The following is an 18384-nucleotide window of genomic DNA, read 5'->3' as shown; positions in this document are numbered from 1 at the left end:
TAATACAATCACAATGGAAATCTTAAGCTTTTTTTAATAGTTATAAAACAAATTCAAGAGGGGTAGCAATTCTTTTAAATAATAATTTTGAATATAAGGTACACAATGTACATAAAGACAACAGTGGTGATTTTCTGATACTAGATACCACTATTGAAAATATGAACCTTTTACTGGTAAATATATATAGTCCAAATTTAGATACACCCATTTTTATTCGGAAATAATAGGTAAAATTGACTCTTGTCTAAATACCCAGCATATTATAATGGGGGGGGGGGGGGGTGTGATTTTAATCTAGTAATGAATAAAGATTCAGATTCTATGAACTATAAGCACTTGAACAACACAAAAGCAAGAATGGAAGTATTGAAATTAATAGAGACATTTACTCTGGTAGACATATTTAGGGAAACTAACCCAAATCTAAAGAGATATAAATGGAGGAGAAAAAACCCTATAAAACATGCTAGACTAGGTTTTTTTTTAATAATATCTGATTCACTTACAAACCGAGTACCACAAATTAAATATGAAAATAGTTATCGATTAGACCATTCTCCTGTGATTTTAGAATATAAAATAATTCCCTTTAAGTTGATATGACATACATTAATTCTATAAAGAAATAATTAGGGAAGTCAAAAGTCAATATGTTTGCCCCATATACAACTTAAAAAAACTTAGATTATATTAGAAATGAAGAGATACAATTCATTATTGAAGATCAACTTTTTTGGACATTCGGCTTGCTGAAATAAGAGGCAACCCATCTCATATTCTGCTTCTAAGAAGAAAAAATTAAATGAAAGAGAAAAAAATCTAGAAAAAGATAATGTTTCTTTAGAGCAGAATTTAACAGAAAACTTGAAATTCACTTTCAGACAAACAAGATGAGTTACTCAAAATAAAAAAAATAGATTAAAAGGTCATTGTATAAGGTAAAAGTCTAAATGGATTGATGAGGGGGGAAACCTACTAAAGAGACTCGGAACTTTATTAACAAATTAATTCCAAATATAGAAAAAGAAGATGGTCCATTCATTTTTGATCAAATAGAAATATTAAAAGAAACAAAGTCCTTTTATGAAAAGCTGTATAAGAAAAGAGAAATTATAGATGAATATAGTCTTTAAGATAAGTTGAAAAAAATAAATAGCCCTAAACTTAATAATGAAAAAATAAACACCCTTGAAGGTCCTTTAACAAATACAGAGGTACTGAATTTCCTTTAAAAAATGACAAAAGTCCTGGCCCTGATGGTTTCACAAGTGAGTTTTTTTTTTTTTTTTTTTTTTTGGAAAGACCTAGGTTCATTCATTACAAGAGCAATAAATCAATCCTTTGAAATAGGATGTTTTTCAGAAATTAATAAACTTGGTGTAATAACGTGCATTCCTAATGCAGGAAAACCTAAAAAGTTTTTGAAAATTTTACAAGTTAATTTACAAGTTAGCATCAGGAAATAAAGCTGAACGTATGAAAACAGTTCTAGATAAATTGATAAATAAGGACCAGACTGGATTTCTAAAAGGAAGATTTATTGGGGAAAATATAAGACTTATTTATGACCTCATGTACTATACAGAACAAATACCAGGCCTATTAATGTTAATTGCCTTTGAAAAAGCTGTTGACACTATCTAATGGAGTTTTACCTCGAAAGCACTAGATCTTTTTAATTTTGGACCCTCCTTTAAAAATTGGATTAAAACCTTTTATGATGGAATAAAAGCTTGTGTAATTCAAAACGGTGTAATTTCAGAATATTTTTACCCAGAAAGAGGCTGTAGACAAGGCGACCAAATATCGCCATACCTATTTTTAATTTGTGCTGAAATTTTAGGAATATTAATAAAAAACGATAAAGATATTAAAGGCATAATCATAGACGGGGAAGAATACAAAATTACTCATTACGTAGACGACACTTCAATAGTAATGGATAATACACCTCAATCATATGATGGCATCCCCAGGATCTTAGACTCTTTCGCACAGGTTTCAGGCTTAAAAATAAATTTCACAAAAACAAAAATGGTTTGGATCGGTAGTAATGCAGTCATTAAGGCATTAATAATACCAAAATTAAATCATTTAATACTAACATTACCCAACCCAAGCATTAATTATTTGAAAAACTTGAAAATGATATAATTTTTGTGGGTTGGTAAAGTGCATAGAGTAAAGAAGAGTATAATTGCACGATTACTGCCATGGGGGTCTCAAAATGATTGATTATGGGGATTTTATTACTGCACTCAAATCTACGTGGATAAGAAGACTTATTAGGGCTGATACAAAATGGATAAAGCTTCTAAAATCCATTCTGAAAATTAAAATCACAGAAATATGGAGGAATGGCACAGATTATTCATATACTCTATGTAAAACTTTGGAAAATTCTTTCTAGAAAGAGGTGTTCATTAGCTGGTTAAAAATACGGGAGAAAAATGTGTTAAGTAAACCTCAGATTATAAATATAATATATGGTACAATTGGAAAATTACAGTAGACAATAAATCAGTATTTTTTAAAAGCTTTTCTAATACAAGATTTATTTTTGCTGGTTATTACTTAATATTAATGGAACATTTATAAGCTTTAAAAAATTGAAACAAATAAATCCAATGACAAACTTTATTGAATATGCAAGTTTAAGAACTGCTGTAGGGACCAGATTGCATACACAAGATTTAAACATACCAAACTTACAAATAATAAAAGAATATAGACCTGTTATCCCTAATCATATCCTATTGTTTAATAATTATTGTAGGGCTGCAAACTTATGTACCACTTATTATTAGATAAAAAAGAGAAACATGTACATCTATACCAAAATGGAGAGAAAAGGGTCATAACTATGCACGAGAAACCTTGCACAAAATTTGTGAACTCCCCTTTAAATCTACACAAGAATCAAAACTACATTGGTTACATTTCCAAATTCTTTATAGGATTGTTCCGACAAATAGATATCTTTTCAAAATAAAAAAAAAGGCAGAGTCTCCTTTATTTACTTTTTGTAAAAGAGATGAAGAGAGTATTGGGCATTTATTCTAAGAATGTACTATTGTAAAAGAATTATGGTTTGCTTTTGGAGACTGGATTTTGCGACAGTTTGATTTGTTAATAACATTTGATAAACAATCAGTTCTCTTTGGAAAAAATAAAAATAGAGATATCTATAGATTTTTTAACTTGTTGGTTCTTATTGTGAAGCAATATATTTTTTCTTGTAAATACAAAAGTAATACAAATCCAAATATACATGGATTAAAAAAATAATAATAGAAAGGCTCTTGACTGAAAAATATATGCTAATGAAAAATTGTAGATATAAGGAGTATGAAAGCCATTGGCAAAAAATATGTGATAAGCTGTAGCAATGTATTATATATAGTTTAATTGTCTCTTTATTTTGTCTCATCTCAATCTTGTTTTGAACTGTGATGTCCTTTTTGGTGTTTTATCCTGTTTTCCTCCCTCAAGTATCCCTGTAGAACAGGGATCTATCACATAATTATGGTTTACATTTTATATCCATATGTGAACAATGCCCTAATCCTTTCCCTCTCTCTCTCTCTCTCTCTCTCTCTCTCTCTCTCTCTCCCAAAATTTACTTTCACTACATGAGAACTGTATAATATAGAATAATCATATACTTAGAAGCTTTTCAAGATGATTATATAAACATATGTACAAGATAAGTCATGTATGTACATATATATGTTGTGAAAGTATAAAACTCAATTTAAAAAAAAAACTATAACAATAAAGATAAACAATCAATTATTCATTTCGATGTTCATAAAACAACAAATAAACAGTCACTGTCTTATAATTTCTTATAAGTCCAAATGATCTACAGGGCGACGCACACGTTTTCCGCGACTATACTCATCGCAATCATTGTCAATAATTGAACTGTTCGCAGAATCATCATCGGAGTCAGTCTGATGGTCGTCAGCATTTCGCCACACATCTGTCTCTCAGTGGAACGGCTTTAGTCGGTTGTAATGTACCACCCACGGTTTAGAATTCGGTGACTTCTGGACACGATACACGAGATCTGATATTGATATAATTACTCGGTATGGTCCGTCCCAATTTGATTGTAATTTGGGGCTCAGTCCGACCTTACGCTTGGGGTCATACATCCATACGAAGTCACCATCTTTGTACGGTTGGAATTTTGCGCTGTAATCGTATTCCGACTTTTGTTTTTTGCTTGCACTTTTGATGTGTTCTTTTGCCGCTTCGTGTACTTTAAACATACGGTCCTTGAGATCTGCCACATACTGCGGAACACTCGTTGCACTGTTCACGGGTAAACTTCCGTACACGAGATCCACATGTAAATGCGCTTCACGGTTCAACATCATCTTGTTTGGAGAATAGGACGTAGTCTCCTGGTCAGCACTACGGTATGCCATCATCGCCAACGGTTAAACTTCATCCCAGTTCCTCTGATCTTTTTCTACAAGTGTAGCTAGCATATTTCCGACTGTCTTGTTAAAGCGTTCAATCATGCCATCCGACTGCGGATGTAATGCAGTAGTTCGGGTTTTCTGAATTCCTAATAATTTTGTCATCTCGCAAAAAAAAAGCAGACTCGAAATTTCTACCTTGTATCCTTGATCAGAATGCACTTGAATCGGAACACCCAGACGACATGTAAACTCTTGCACAAGTTTCTATAAGATTGTTTCCGCTTCCTGGTCCGGAATGGCGAATGCTTTTGTCCATTTAGTGAAGTAGTCACAAATGAGTAATATATACCGATTTCCCTGATCAGTCATGGTCAATGGTCCCATTATGTCGAGTGCAATTCTTTCCATTGGGGCACCCACATTGTATAGCTTCATCGGCGCTTTGTAGGATTTTGGTGGATTTTTTCGTGCAGAACACTGCTCACACTTCCTACACCACTCATTCACATAAGAACCAATTCCAGGCCAATAGAAGTGTTCTCGAACTCGTGATAGCGTTTTATTGACACCTAGGTGACAGGCTGTCACCGCATCATAGAGGGACTTTAATATATCTGCACGATATAACTCTGTAACCAGCAGTTGGTACGTAATCCGTTTTCCAGACTCGTCCTCCCATTTCCTGTGCAAAACACCTTCACGCACTTCAAGCCTGTTCCATTGGGCCCACAGGGTTTTTACTGGGACACCTTCCATTGATATTTCTTCCCATTTCGGTTTTTCCTGATTGTTAACAAACCTCTTCAGAATCCTACCGATATGGCGGTCTTCACTCTGTGCTTTTTTTTTCTTTCAATATTTTTATTGGCTCACCATATGGTACATGACAATAATATTAGACATTGTACAATAGAATGGATTAGATCATACGTCACCCTTGTATATATGCAATTTATATAATAAAGATCATTGCATAGAACTTTTTCAAATAAAAACATAAAAAAATACAAAAAAAAAAAAGAAACACAAGAAAAAAAGATTGCTCCTTGATTTAGAATGAAGAGAGAAGAAGAAAAAAAAGACACAGACTGATCAACAATATGGAAAGTAATCTGACCTAATAAACTTCAAATCTTAAACTATAATTTTCGGTACATTCAAAATCTAAATTCACCATTACTCATTTTTATGAATGTTACAATCCGGCTAGTAATGGCTGCCAGATTTCTAAAAAAAAAATTGCATTTGGTTTGTTGAACATAAGTAACTTTCTTTGGCATGAATTTTATTTTTCAGATAGTTTTTGAAAACAGTAAACTGAACTTGTCTGCCAGGTGATTTTGTACGAGTTAAATGGATAAAACATTTTCCAATCAAAATACAAAAATTTAGTGAAATATTGTTGATATCATAACAACCAAAAATGACATCTTTCATTGTCAAAAGATTAACAATTTCTATATGTTGTTGCCACCAATATATTAAATACTTGAATGCTGTTGCATAGGTAAAATCTATGCTGTATTGTGTCAATTTCGTTACAAATATTACAATTAGGACTTGTATCAGTTTCATATTACATAGAGACTTATTATGTACTATTATTCTGTGTAATTTTTTTAACTGAAGAGATTGTATACTAGTTTGTGTGCAGCACTGGAAAGGTAATTTGAATATTTTTTTTATAATCAGAAGAAGGAATTTCTAAATTAAAAATTTCCGACCATTTTTGAATACAATGGGTTGAGTCCTTGCAGTTGTTGAGCAAAATCCAGTAAATATCTTTGCAAGTTAGCTTACATAAAGGTACAAGCTTGCCCTGAATATTCAAAGTGTAGTTTTGGTCCCGTTCACTTGAGAGAATATGTGTTTCCTTTTTGACAGTTTTTTCCATTTAATTGGAATATAAGAAAGAAGGCTAGTATATTGGAAAAAGGATGGTTTAAATCTTAACCTTTCATTAAACTCATCTAAAGTAAAGAAAGTACCATTGTTGTTTAAAATATCCTCTAAAAACATTATTCCATGTTTATACCACTCTGAGAAAAATATTGGTTTGTTTTCAATACATAAATAATTGTTAAACCATAGACACTCTGTGAAAATGGGAGGATTTAGACTGATTTCATTCATACAATTTCTTAATATTTTCAATGAAGTATAATATTATGGTAAAAAGTAGGCAATCTGATTGTAGAAGTTGACAGACTACATGGGTGTTAAGGGGAGATCAGTGATATTCATAGTTCCTGTGAAAGCATTTATCAACTTTTTCCACTTTGCTTCATTTGCACTAAAGAAATCTTTGGATCCAATTTAATTCAAGTGACTTAACTTGAATTTCAAAATTTGGAAATTTGTATCCACCATCTTCAACACTTTGACAGCTAATTGAGTATTTTATTTTAGGGATTTCTGAATTCCATATAAATCTATTTATTTATTTTTTAACCATATTTATTACGTTGTCTAGAATTGGAATAACAGAGGCTAAGTATACAAGTTTTGACAAGTCTCCTTTTGACCATTTTACTGTCAAAGTTCCTGGTTTGTGATTTCTTTTTGATCCTATCCATATTGCTTCAGTTTTATTTAGATTTATCTTTAACCCAGATAAGCTGTGAAATGTTTGCATGATATTCAAAACTTCAAAACCTGACTCTTCATCACTAAGGAAACAAGTTGTATCATCAGCTAACTGACTTATTTTAAATTCAGTGTCACCTATTTTAATACCTCTAATTTTTTTATTTTGTCTTATAGCTATTGCTAGAATTTCGACGCATAATACAAATAAGTATGGTGATAAGGGACAGTCTTGCCTTACTCCTCTACCGATATTAAAAAAATTGGAAGTAAAACCATCATTGATTATGCAGCTGGAAATATCAGTGTATAAAATTTTGACCCATGATTTAAAACTATCTTCAAGGCCAAATATATTTAAAACCCTATTTAAATATGACCACTCAACTGTATAAAAGGCTTTCTCAAAATCAACTAATAGAATCGAGCCTGGGATGTTTTTAGATGTGTTACTGTAATAAGGTCTGATATGGTTCTAATGTTTTCAATTATGAACCTTTTCTTCATATATCCTGTTTCATCAGAGTCAATTAGTTTTGGAAGAATACCAATAACTCGATTTGCTAATACTTTTGCAACAATTTTATAATCGAAATTTAACAAAGATATAGGCCTCCAGTTTTTTAGATTTGTTCTGTCTTTATCCTTTTTTGGAACTAGAGTGATCACACCTTTTCTTTGATCATTTGACATTCTATTTTTAACAACAGAATAATTAATGCTTTCCAAAACTAAATCTTTAGTTTCAGGCCAACAAAATTTGTAAAATTCCACCTGGAAGCCATCACTTCCAGGGGTTTTATTTAACTTAAATTAGAGAGAATTTTTGAGCATTCTGTTTCAGTTATAGCGCCTTCACATTCCATAGCTTCATTGTCTGAATACCTTGGGACATCCAAATTGTTAAGAAAGTTAGAGATCTCTTCTTAACTTAAAACATTTTCCTGTGATGATTTATATAAACATTGGTAATATTCTTTCCCCTTTTGAATAATTGTTTCAATATCTGTCAGTGTGATGTTATTAATAACTAGTTTATCAATACGTTTGTTTTTATAGTTTCTTTTTTCAAGGGAGAGGAAATATTTAGTTGATTTCTCTCCTTCTGCACACCAGATTGCATGAGATCTTAACATAACACCTTTTGTTTTGTTATTATATATTTCTTCTAATTCATTTTTTAAGTTTTGATATTCTTCTAACCTTTCAGGTGAGGGTTGTGAAACAATTAATTGTGTTTGAGATTCAAGTTTTTTGTTCAGTTCCTTTTCTCTTTCTCTTGTTTTCCTAGCTTTTAACTTAAAATATTTGATGATTCCCTGGAGTTCACATTTGATAGAGTCCCATTTAAGGTGTTTATCTTCTAGATCTTTGTATTTTCCTTTTAAATTTTTTAGATTTTCATGGACATGGTTAACAAAACAAATATCTTCCAGAAGGGAAGCATTCAATTTCCAGAAACCTGGCCCTCTATTTGCATGTAAAGCACTGTTAATGTTTAACAAAATAACACTATGATTGGTTTGATTGAGTGTTTGATATCTGATTTTATAAATGGGGATAAAAAAGATGGAACAAGCCATAAGTCTATTCTTGAAAGGATAATAGGTTACTTGGAAAATAAGTAAATAAACTAACATCATGGTGCTGGTTTCTCCAGATATCAACCATAACATATGTGTCCATAAAACCTTTTAAGTTTTCTCTATAAGCTGAGTGTTGCTCACAATTTCCCCCTTTCTTATCTAATTCTGGGTTTAGAGTTATATTAAAATTTCTCTCCCCCCCCCCCCCCACTATCACATTTTCATCACAAATGCGAGTTAGATGGTGCAAAAGGAATTCAAGGAATTTGTTTTGTTCTGGTTTGTGATCTTTTGTTGGTGCATAAATGTTGATGAAATAAAAAAGAGTATAATTGATTTCAATTGAAATTTTTAGGAATCGTCCTTCATTATCTCTAATTGTATCAATAACTTTGAAGTCTATATTTGGTGGGGTTAGGATTGCAACACAACATTTGTTAGTTAAACCATGTGAGAACAAATGTTTTGAGCCCCATTCTTTTTCCCATATATTTGCTACTGTTGTCGTGGAGTGGGTTTCTTGTAAGAAAATAAAAAAAATCTTTGTAATTTGACTTTAACCAGTTGAATATACTGTTTCTTTTAAAATTGGCTCCAAGGCCATCAACATTAAAAGAAAGTAGTGAGAAGTTAAGATTCTAATTCATAGTAAGTACTAGGTTCTCTTACATAGGCAATGATAAGTAAACAGCATGCACGACCCACACAAGGACATACCATAAAGAGCCAATATGAGTAAACAAAAAACAAATTGCAAAAAGAAAAAAAAGGAACGTGAAAAAAGGAATGTATATATACAATTGTAAGTAAGTAACACATCATGATATGTTAATCTTACTTTCGGTCATCTCATAAACCATTTATTGAGCTCTTATTACCGTTTTCATATAATCTTTAAAAGCCGTCTACAATAGAATAGATACCGGAAACTTAAAATGCCTCTGTAATGACAAAACCAAAACCAAAATATCGAAAGTTTCCGGGAAAAAATATAGACGTGGGGATGAAAAAGTCCCGGTTTCGAAATATTGAAAAAAATAATGAACAATAATTTGTACTTACAATAATATAAGTGATTAAATAGTACGCAACTTAAAGAGTCACATGGTAAAAAAAAAATGCTTTAAGATATATTACATAAGTCAGTTTTTTTTCAAAATTCCGAGACAGTATTCTGGGGAGGAGGGGGGGGGGGGGTGCATGGAAGTTGTTAGATTCTTCGAACTCCAAGTGGAAAACAATGGGTCAGTTAATCACTGAGTGTACGAAGTGCAGCGATCGCAGCTTCCTCCATGGTGGAGAAGCGCCGCAAGCCAATATGCTTCGCGAACACTCTGGTTACGACAACAGCCGCATTCTCTACGTTATTGTCATGCATTACCTTAAGTATGTTACGACCTGCGCCGTATTCGCCGTCGTCTTGGTAATCTTCGTGTATCTTACCGACTTGTCACGAAATCTGTACACAATGATGTTATGATCTGCTCGGGCACACTCCGGATCACTGACCACTTTCTTATAGAAGCTCCGCACTTTGGCGTAAGTGTCTACCTCAGCCGCTGTCGCAGAGAACTTGTTTCCCGCTTCTGTTACTGGGCCACTTGTTACAGTGTCGAGGAACTCATATTTCTGTTTTTCGTCCTCGTCCATCTAAAGGAGATCTTCAGCTCTCGGTTTCGTAACTTTATCCCTGTAAACGGTTCCGTATTGGAAGACCAGTTTGTTGCCCAGAATGCGTGTCCTTACGTTATCCTTTCTGTATTTTGTACTATATACCAGCTTCTTCCTGTATTCCGTAATTTGAATAGGTTGCTGTGGAGTAATGTAAAAGGGAAGTTTTGGAACTTTGTCTTTTCTCTCTTTGTTGGCATTAAGAATTTTTCTTTGTCAGGGAAGTTGATTGATAAGTCGCCCTGTAATTGAGCGAGGTTTATCCTGCTTGCCCCACCCGTTTCTATGGATGTTACTGAATTTCGTATCTACCCCTAAGTGTTCTATAATCAATGCTGGAATTTTGATAAACAGATTTTCTCCATCCTCTTCGGCGAGGTTATGAATGAGTATGTTGTGTTTCATTGATATTGATTTAAGGTCGATGATGTCATTTTGATTTTGCGTCACTTTTCGGTCTAGGTTAATGACAATGGATTTCAGAAGTTGAACTTCCTCTTGAAGATGAGAGTTCTCTGCTCGTAAGGTCTCCAACTCACTGGTATTTTCATCATAATTTTGCGCTAGACATGTAATTCTATCGTGAAAACCATCCTGTTCGTATAGATCGTCCTGAATTTGTGCTACATATTTCGTCAGGGAAGCCACTATGAGCTCTAGTGGATTCGCCTCATTATGGTCACATCTAGAGGTACCGTTACTGATCCCGTTAGCTAGGCTTTTCTGTCGGGCCCACTCAGGTATGACGTTGCCTTTCGAAGGTTCTTGCCTGTCCTGACGTTCCGAGAGTGAAGTGTTTTTATGGTTCCTTTGTATTGTTTGCATATTGGACATAATGCAACGTTGTAGTACAAACCTCGAAATCACAAAAAATCGCAAAAGCCCCCTCAGAGATGGTAACTACACTTACTGCATCAACACGCTCCCATACAGTTTTGACTTAATGACGGCTTTAAATGCTCAAAAAATGGCATTTTTTGAGAGAGCCTTTCAAAACATGACCGCTCTTATCGACGCAAGCGCATGTGCTTTTGCTATTTGAGTCGAGGATATACCAATCAACCAGTTTTGATTTCCAGCCCTTGTCTTCCGAACGACGTCACATTTACTCTGAACGCGGGAGTTTTGTTCTGTTCGTTCGCAGTATGCGCAGTCCTGACAAGGTCGACGGGACAGTGCGTCGCCATTCAAATGCTTGGCTCCTGATCTATGTTTGATTTCAAAGTCATATATGTCCAGCACTTGAAGCCATCGAGCTAACTGGCTTTCAATATCCTTGAAGTTGAAAAGCCGACGGAGTGATCCATGGTCTGTCCTCAGACGGAATCTTCTGCCAGACAGGTAACAATGGAAATGTTTCACTGCCTCAACAATTGCGAGTAGTTCCTTCCGGGTTACACAATAATTATTTTCTGCTTTTCCCAGCGCATGACTAAAGTAGCCTATGACTTTTTCCTCACCATCCTGAATTTGCGATAGAACGGCACCAATCGCTCTGTTGCTCGCGTCTGTATCTAGAACGAATTCACCTCCCTTAGGATCCGGATAGGAGAGCACGGGACTTTTCAAATCGTAAACAACCATCCTTTTTACGAACAAGTACAATCGGCGAGGACCATGGGCCTTCTGATTTCTCTATCACGTCCTGCTTCAACATTGATTGGATCTGAGACGTAGCCTCGGCTCTCTAAGCAAATAGCATACGACGCGGTCGTTGTTTTACCGCTTCCGCTCCTTGGGTGTCGATCTTATGTTTAATTATCCCAGTTCGCCCTAACGCTTCCTTGATCGCCGCAAAAACATCACAGTTTTTACTGAAAAAGTCCTACAGTACTTTTGACTGGTTATCATCCAAATTCACACATGACTCTGCCAGAAGCGTTTTTAGGTAGTTCGGCACACGCGAAACAGTTTGAACTTTCAGACTCAATGTGGCATCAACAGTTACAGCCTCGCAATGACCAACCAGTGTCCTCTGGTAGACTTTAATGGGCTGATCCGACCTATTGAGAACACGGATAGGCACATTCTCATTCGTTTGATTCAAGACGGCTTCTCCTATCACCAAGTTGTACTTTTCAGCAAATTTCTCAGCGGGAATCAATAGACCAGATTCCGGTGCGCACTCTCGATTGAGAACTTTTCCTTGTAGAACCATCTCCGATCGAGCGGGAATGACATTTGTTTCATTCAGAACGACTTTGCAGCAACGGATTGAATTACAGGATAATGTCAAACATCGAATCACCTTACCGTCAAGGTGAAATTGCCCATTACCAAAGTCCAGGACACAATTCTGGGCTTGCAGGAAATCAAACCCAAGAATTCCCTCTATGTCCTCATCAATATCCACGATCCAGAAATTGTGCTCTACCGTTACATCGGCAAAAGTTAGAGTCAATGTCGTGATCTCCCGAGTGCCTATACTCTTCCCGTCTGCCATTCTCATACTCAAATTGGTTGATCTCAACGAAGGGAGCGGATTCAATTGTTCAAAAACAGCACTGTTAATGATTGACACATTTGCACCTGTATCAACGAAAAGTTTCAATTTACACTGATTTTGCTTACCGATCAGTCCAGTAAGGAACATTCCTGATCCATCCTTAGAAATGCGGGATGATCTCGGTACGGGTTTCAATCCTGATTTTCCTGCTGCGGATGATTGGTTTTGGTTTCATATCTTCTCGAATTTCCGACAACTCTTTTTAAATTTCTGCGATACACGATTGAATTTCGTTTGTACAAAATGACGTTTTAGTTGTGTTTACGTGTCGTACAGAGGTTGATAATCGTTTTTCTTTTTGTTTTTCGGCTTGGTTAAAAGCATCAAGCTCGACGGCCAATTTCGTTGCTTCATCTATATTCCTTGGACGAGCTTGCTGAATCCGTAACCTCATATCGTAATCTGTGAGGGCATCAACAAAGTGCTCCCTGCCGAGGGTCTCCATTAGATCGGATGGAGCACTCGGATAAGCTTTCCGACTCAGGCGTTTGATACCGGTATACTGCCCAAGTTTTGGCAAAGCTTGATCCCGTTTCCGTACCAGGTTCTTTAGTTGAACACGGAAAAGTTCCGTCCTGTTCTCGGAGCCAAATCGACGACTGAGCGCTCTTTTGAGTTCCTCATACGTTCCCAATTCTAATCTGCTAAGAATCCCTGGGCCGCTCCTCTGAGGTATGAAGCCAAAAACATGGACTAACATTTCTGCCACAATGTGTAGTCTTCCATCGTACGCTGCAGGTTGAACTACCGGTTTCTTAAAATCTTGCCCACTCGAGTTACTATTCGAAAAACTAAAATGTCTTGGACTGGAGTTTCCTAATGCCTCAGTGGTATTTCTTATTTGTTCCTGCAATGTTTCATAATCACGCTCAAGTCCTCTTCTAAGTCCATTAACATGTGGTGTTGATGTCATAGTCCCGATGCCAGTGTCGCTTCTATCCCGGCGAATTCCAAATAGCACAGTAGGTGTATCTGTGTCCGTCATTTTTACTTTGTATAATCCCACTGCTGCCACCAAAAATTGTAACGTGACAGACTTGTCAATGAAATTAAAACAGTAGTTATATTTACAGTTTATTTACATATTTACACATGTACACTACAAGAGCAAAACACATCACTTATGATGAACTTAAATATCTGTCCTCTTCAAGTCTTACTCTCCGACTCCCCCTCTCTTTCTCTCGTTATCATTTTTACTCCCTCCTCCCAGGGTTTCTAAGCCATTAATCGCCCATCATAGCACTCCCTGGCTAGAGAGAAAATAAACAATTACACTAATGATCCCCCTTTTCCCACAGGTCTGATAAGACATCAGAGACCCACCAGCTGCACATACGGATGACATATTAATTAAGTGCCAGCTGGACATTTAACGGTTCACTCAGACTAACAAGATCTCCAATTCACATAAACATAAATTTGCCAATTTATCACAATATGAACCTCTAAAGTAGTGAAAACATTCAATTATATATAAATTGTTTCATGACGTCACAATGATCGTAGCACGCGCTTATCGCTTGTTGGTTGGGTTATTGTAAACATAAATCTCGATAATTTTAACAATTCTAAACGGTGTGTATTATTATATTATTATGTATTATGTGTATATATTAGCAATAAATAGCAATGTTTAAAAAGTTCACCTGAATATGAACTTGGTTGGTACGTACTTGAATAATCTGAGAAACTCTTCAGGCTTCACATGATTTGATCACTTGACCAACCAATTCTATATCCCGATGAACTTTTTAAATTGTTGTTTATTTCTTTAAAAATTAGTAAGTTAAAAGGTTCACCCGAATATAACTTTGGTTGGTCACGTGATCAAATCCTATGAAGCCTTAAGGGCCTCTGAGAAGATTTGATCACGTACCAACAAAATTTATATCTTATCATATTTAATGGACATGAAGTATGACGACCAAATTTTAGAACACATCTCCAATAAGACTATAACTAGGTATAACGAAGTGGACGGTTTGTGTCAACATATTATAAAATAGGTAACAATAAATGTGTTCAATGATTATAATATAAAGTAACCAACTAATTACTTCATTAACAAGTTTGATACAATTAGTAAAAAAAATATTTTAACATGTTAAAGTTAAAAGCATATACCGTTGTTGAAAATGGTTCGCTACTTTGTAAATACAGTTTAACTTAATACAGTTTCTCTCTTTTTAAATTATTTAAGAGTGCCTCTCTTTTTTGTCTCAATATTTATACTACAGTACCCGCAACGTTATTTTTTACAATCCTATCGTATCGTGTATCAATCCTATCGTATCGTGCGTGTATACTGTTCTATCGTGCGTTAATTCTATCCTATCGTGCGTGTATACTGTTCTATCGTGCGTTAATCCTATCCTATCGTGCGTGAATATCAGGTTTATCGTTTAATTTCAACAATTCTTCCGTTTATCCAATCGTGTTAATTGTTTCGTGCCTTTTTATAAGCAAGTAAATTTATTACTAAGTTGCAACTCGTTCGGTGCGCCGTATACGAATATTTATCGAACAAGAATTGTAAAATCCTATCCAACATTCCGTCAGGATACTAATTTTTAAATTTTTTAGATCAAAATTAACCAATATTATATGTAAATCATATCTGTTAACATTGAAAATGAAAAAGGAAGTTCTTAGGAACAAGGTAACATATTTACCTGTATATCGAATATATTAAATCGTACGCAGAGTGTATACCTGCGTAAACATTTACTTTTATGCAATATAATTTTGTTGCATCATATTTTACAGAAACAAAACTATTTATGATATAATTTATATTTAATTAAAATCCGAGTTGTATTTTGAACCCGTTATTTACCGTGTGATATTTGATTTCAGGCTGAAATGTTCTCGGCAATCAGCTAGGGGAGTCTTGGTAAAATGGGTAGGCAAACCCGGGCCGGGGCAAAATAAAAGCCGGGGCAGATCGATATTTTTCAATTTTCTTTGTTAATACTCAATTAATCTCATTGAAATTTTCAGGACATGTCAACAATTAGTATAAGTATATTCGCTATATATATTTCTGCAAAGCAATGTATATTAAGAAATGTATCGACAATTATTAATTTTCAAGTTGGTAAAATGGGTAGGCAAACCCGGGTCGAGATTTTACGGTTTTGTGGACTTATTTAAGAAAAAAACTGAACATTTCACGTTTAATTCCGGTAAACCATATAAAATGCTTATAAAAAATAGTCAGTTATTGAACGGAAAGTAAAAAATCTTCAATTAATTACAGTTTTTAAGAAAAACCGGGTCACTTAAACCGGATCCGATCACCCGGGACAAACTTAAAAATTCCGAAATTATGAGGATGTTAGCTATCACAAATATTGTGACATTGCTCAGCTCTAACCACAAGGAGGTATCCTCATTAGAGCCTAATTTATTAAATTGAAAAGGTAAGTAATGTTTGGTGTTACACATTAATTTTAACCTTTAATAAATATTTAAAGAAAATATTAAAAGCACTATTTTTTCTTCTTAATATGAAAAAATAAGCATGCTGGTATTGTTTTGTTTTGTTTTTTTCGTTTATTCTGTAAGCAAGACTTAGTACTGTTCTTATCGTGATAACCACGACGCCCTAGTATCCAGTGCTTTGCATCACTGTTAGCTAAGTATCATAATGAGATGATTCAGTAGTTAATTGATCAAGCAGCTTACATTTGGGCTTATGTGTGATTAATAAAATAATATTAAAGCTAGGCACAGTATCTATGATCTTTATTACAAAGTAACATTAATAAAACATAAATAAAATCATGTGGGATAACATAGACACGCAACTATCTCGGAATTATCAAGTTTGTCCCGGGTGATCGGATCCGGTTTTAGTGACCCGGTTTTTCTTAAAAACTGTTATTAATTGAAGAATAATTATTTTCCGTTCAACAAAAGCCTATTTCTTATTAGTATTTCATATGTTTTACCGGAATTAAACGTGAAATGTTCAGTTTTTTCTTAAATAAGTCCACAAAACCGAAAAATGTCGACCCGGGTTTGCCTACCCATTTTACCAACTTGAAAATCAACAATCGTCGATAAATTTCTTAATATACAATGTTGTGCAGAAATATTTACAGCGAACACAGTTTTATCGATTGGGAACATATCCTGAAAATTTCAATAAGATTGGTTTATTATTAGCAAAGAAAATTGAAAAATATCGATCTGCCCCGGCTTTTTTTTTTTGCCCCGGCCCGGGTTTGCCTACCCATTTTACCAAGACTCCAGCTAGGGTGTGTGGTAATGAAAACAATGTTAACAAATCGTACGCGGAATGTGTATCTGCGTAAATATTTATTTAAATTTTCTGTAATAATTCGTTTTTAATGCATCATTTTCTTATTCAGAAAGAAATGTACTAATGATAGATTTTATATTTACTTTATACAAGAATTGGATTTATATAATTAAACCCGCTATTTTCCGAGTGATTTAATCTCGGGCTGAAATATTCGCGGCGATCGGCTAGGGTGTTCGGTAATGAAAACAATTTTAACAATACAGAAAATTTATTGATCATTAAAGCTCATAATTTTAGTTGAAAAAAAAAACTTGTCATTTTTATACATTTTATAAATGATGCAGCGATGATTAACAACTCGGCAATTGTTACTGAAAAGAAATTCCACGTAAATCTTTATTTGTACGTGTTCTCTCTCAAACTATGCCATTATCAGTTTTTTCGTAAATATCGTTTAAATCGGTAATACGTTTATCATATACATCGTTTATCCTTTCCTATCGTGTATCAATCCTATCATATCGTGCGTGTATACTGTTCTGTCGTACGTTAATCCTATCCTTTCGTGCGTGTATACTGTTCTATCGTGCGTTAATGATATCATATCGTGCGTGAATCCTATCCTATCGTTTATCTTGTAAAAAAATAACGTTGCGGGTACTGTACCACATATTAGACGAACACATAAAGGAAGTTTTAAGATGATGATGGCTAGATAACATGAATTGTTTAACTAAGTGTTTTGCCACTTCATTGAATTTTTTTCTGATTATGATAGTTTTATTTCTTCCTTATTACAAAATAAACTGTTATATTGCCCACCTGACAAACAAAAATGAAGTCTATTAGGAGTTAATAATGTGCATAGATTAATTTTTCTTTGATGCAATGTTAAAGTCATACAAAAATCTAAATACACATGAAGAATCTAAATACGCCATTTATTATCTGGATTGTAATCTTGGGCAAGACTTCTGAAAAATGCCAATTAACAATGAATACTTTAAAGTCTGATCAACAGTCTCGTCGTTCTAAAAAATCACCAGACACGCATTTAATCTTCAGGAAATGTATATCCATTGTAGCGAACTGGTTTGTTGTTTTTCAGCAACATAGCACAATAAGAAATATTTCTTACCTGAGAATATCAGTGGGATGTCTTCTAATATTGCAAGGGCATATTCAAACGCTAATTTATATTTTACAGTTTGATAAATTTGTATATGTGTATCTTCTTGTAGATTTTAAAATTAGCTGCAATTTTTAAGACTTTTCAGTATCTTTAAATATATACAATATTTACCGTGTCGAAAATACGAGCAAATT

General features: G+C 34.3%; 1 protein-coding gene and 1 pseudogene across 1 annotated transcript; one reads left to right on the top strand and one right to left on the bottom strand.

Annotated features, from left to right (window-relative positions):
- LOC128171554 (adhesion G protein-coupled receptor B1-like) overlaps nt 1-18384 on the top strand; it is a 67913-nt pseudogene that overhangs the window by 21521 nt on the left and 28008 nt on the right.
- Nucleotides 9858-10281, bottom strand: LOC128171606 (uncharacterized). Its single transcript, XM_052837399.1, is given in 2 exon segments — nt 9858-10054; nt 10057-10281. Coding segments are annotated over 2 exon segments (399 nt in total). The 5' UTR covers nt 10259-10281.

This window comes from Crassostrea angulata, chromosome 2 (assembly GCF_025612915.1).
Source record: "Crassostrea angulata isolate pt1a10 chromosome 2, ASM2561291v2, whole genome shotgun sequence".
In the NCBI taxonomy this organism is placed as follows: domain Eukaryota; kingdom Metazoa; phylum Mollusca; class Bivalvia; order Ostreida; family Ostreidae; genus Magallana; species Magallana angulata.
Note: the sequence above shows the minus strand (reverse complement) of the source record. Positions and strands in the feature narration are given on the sequence as shown.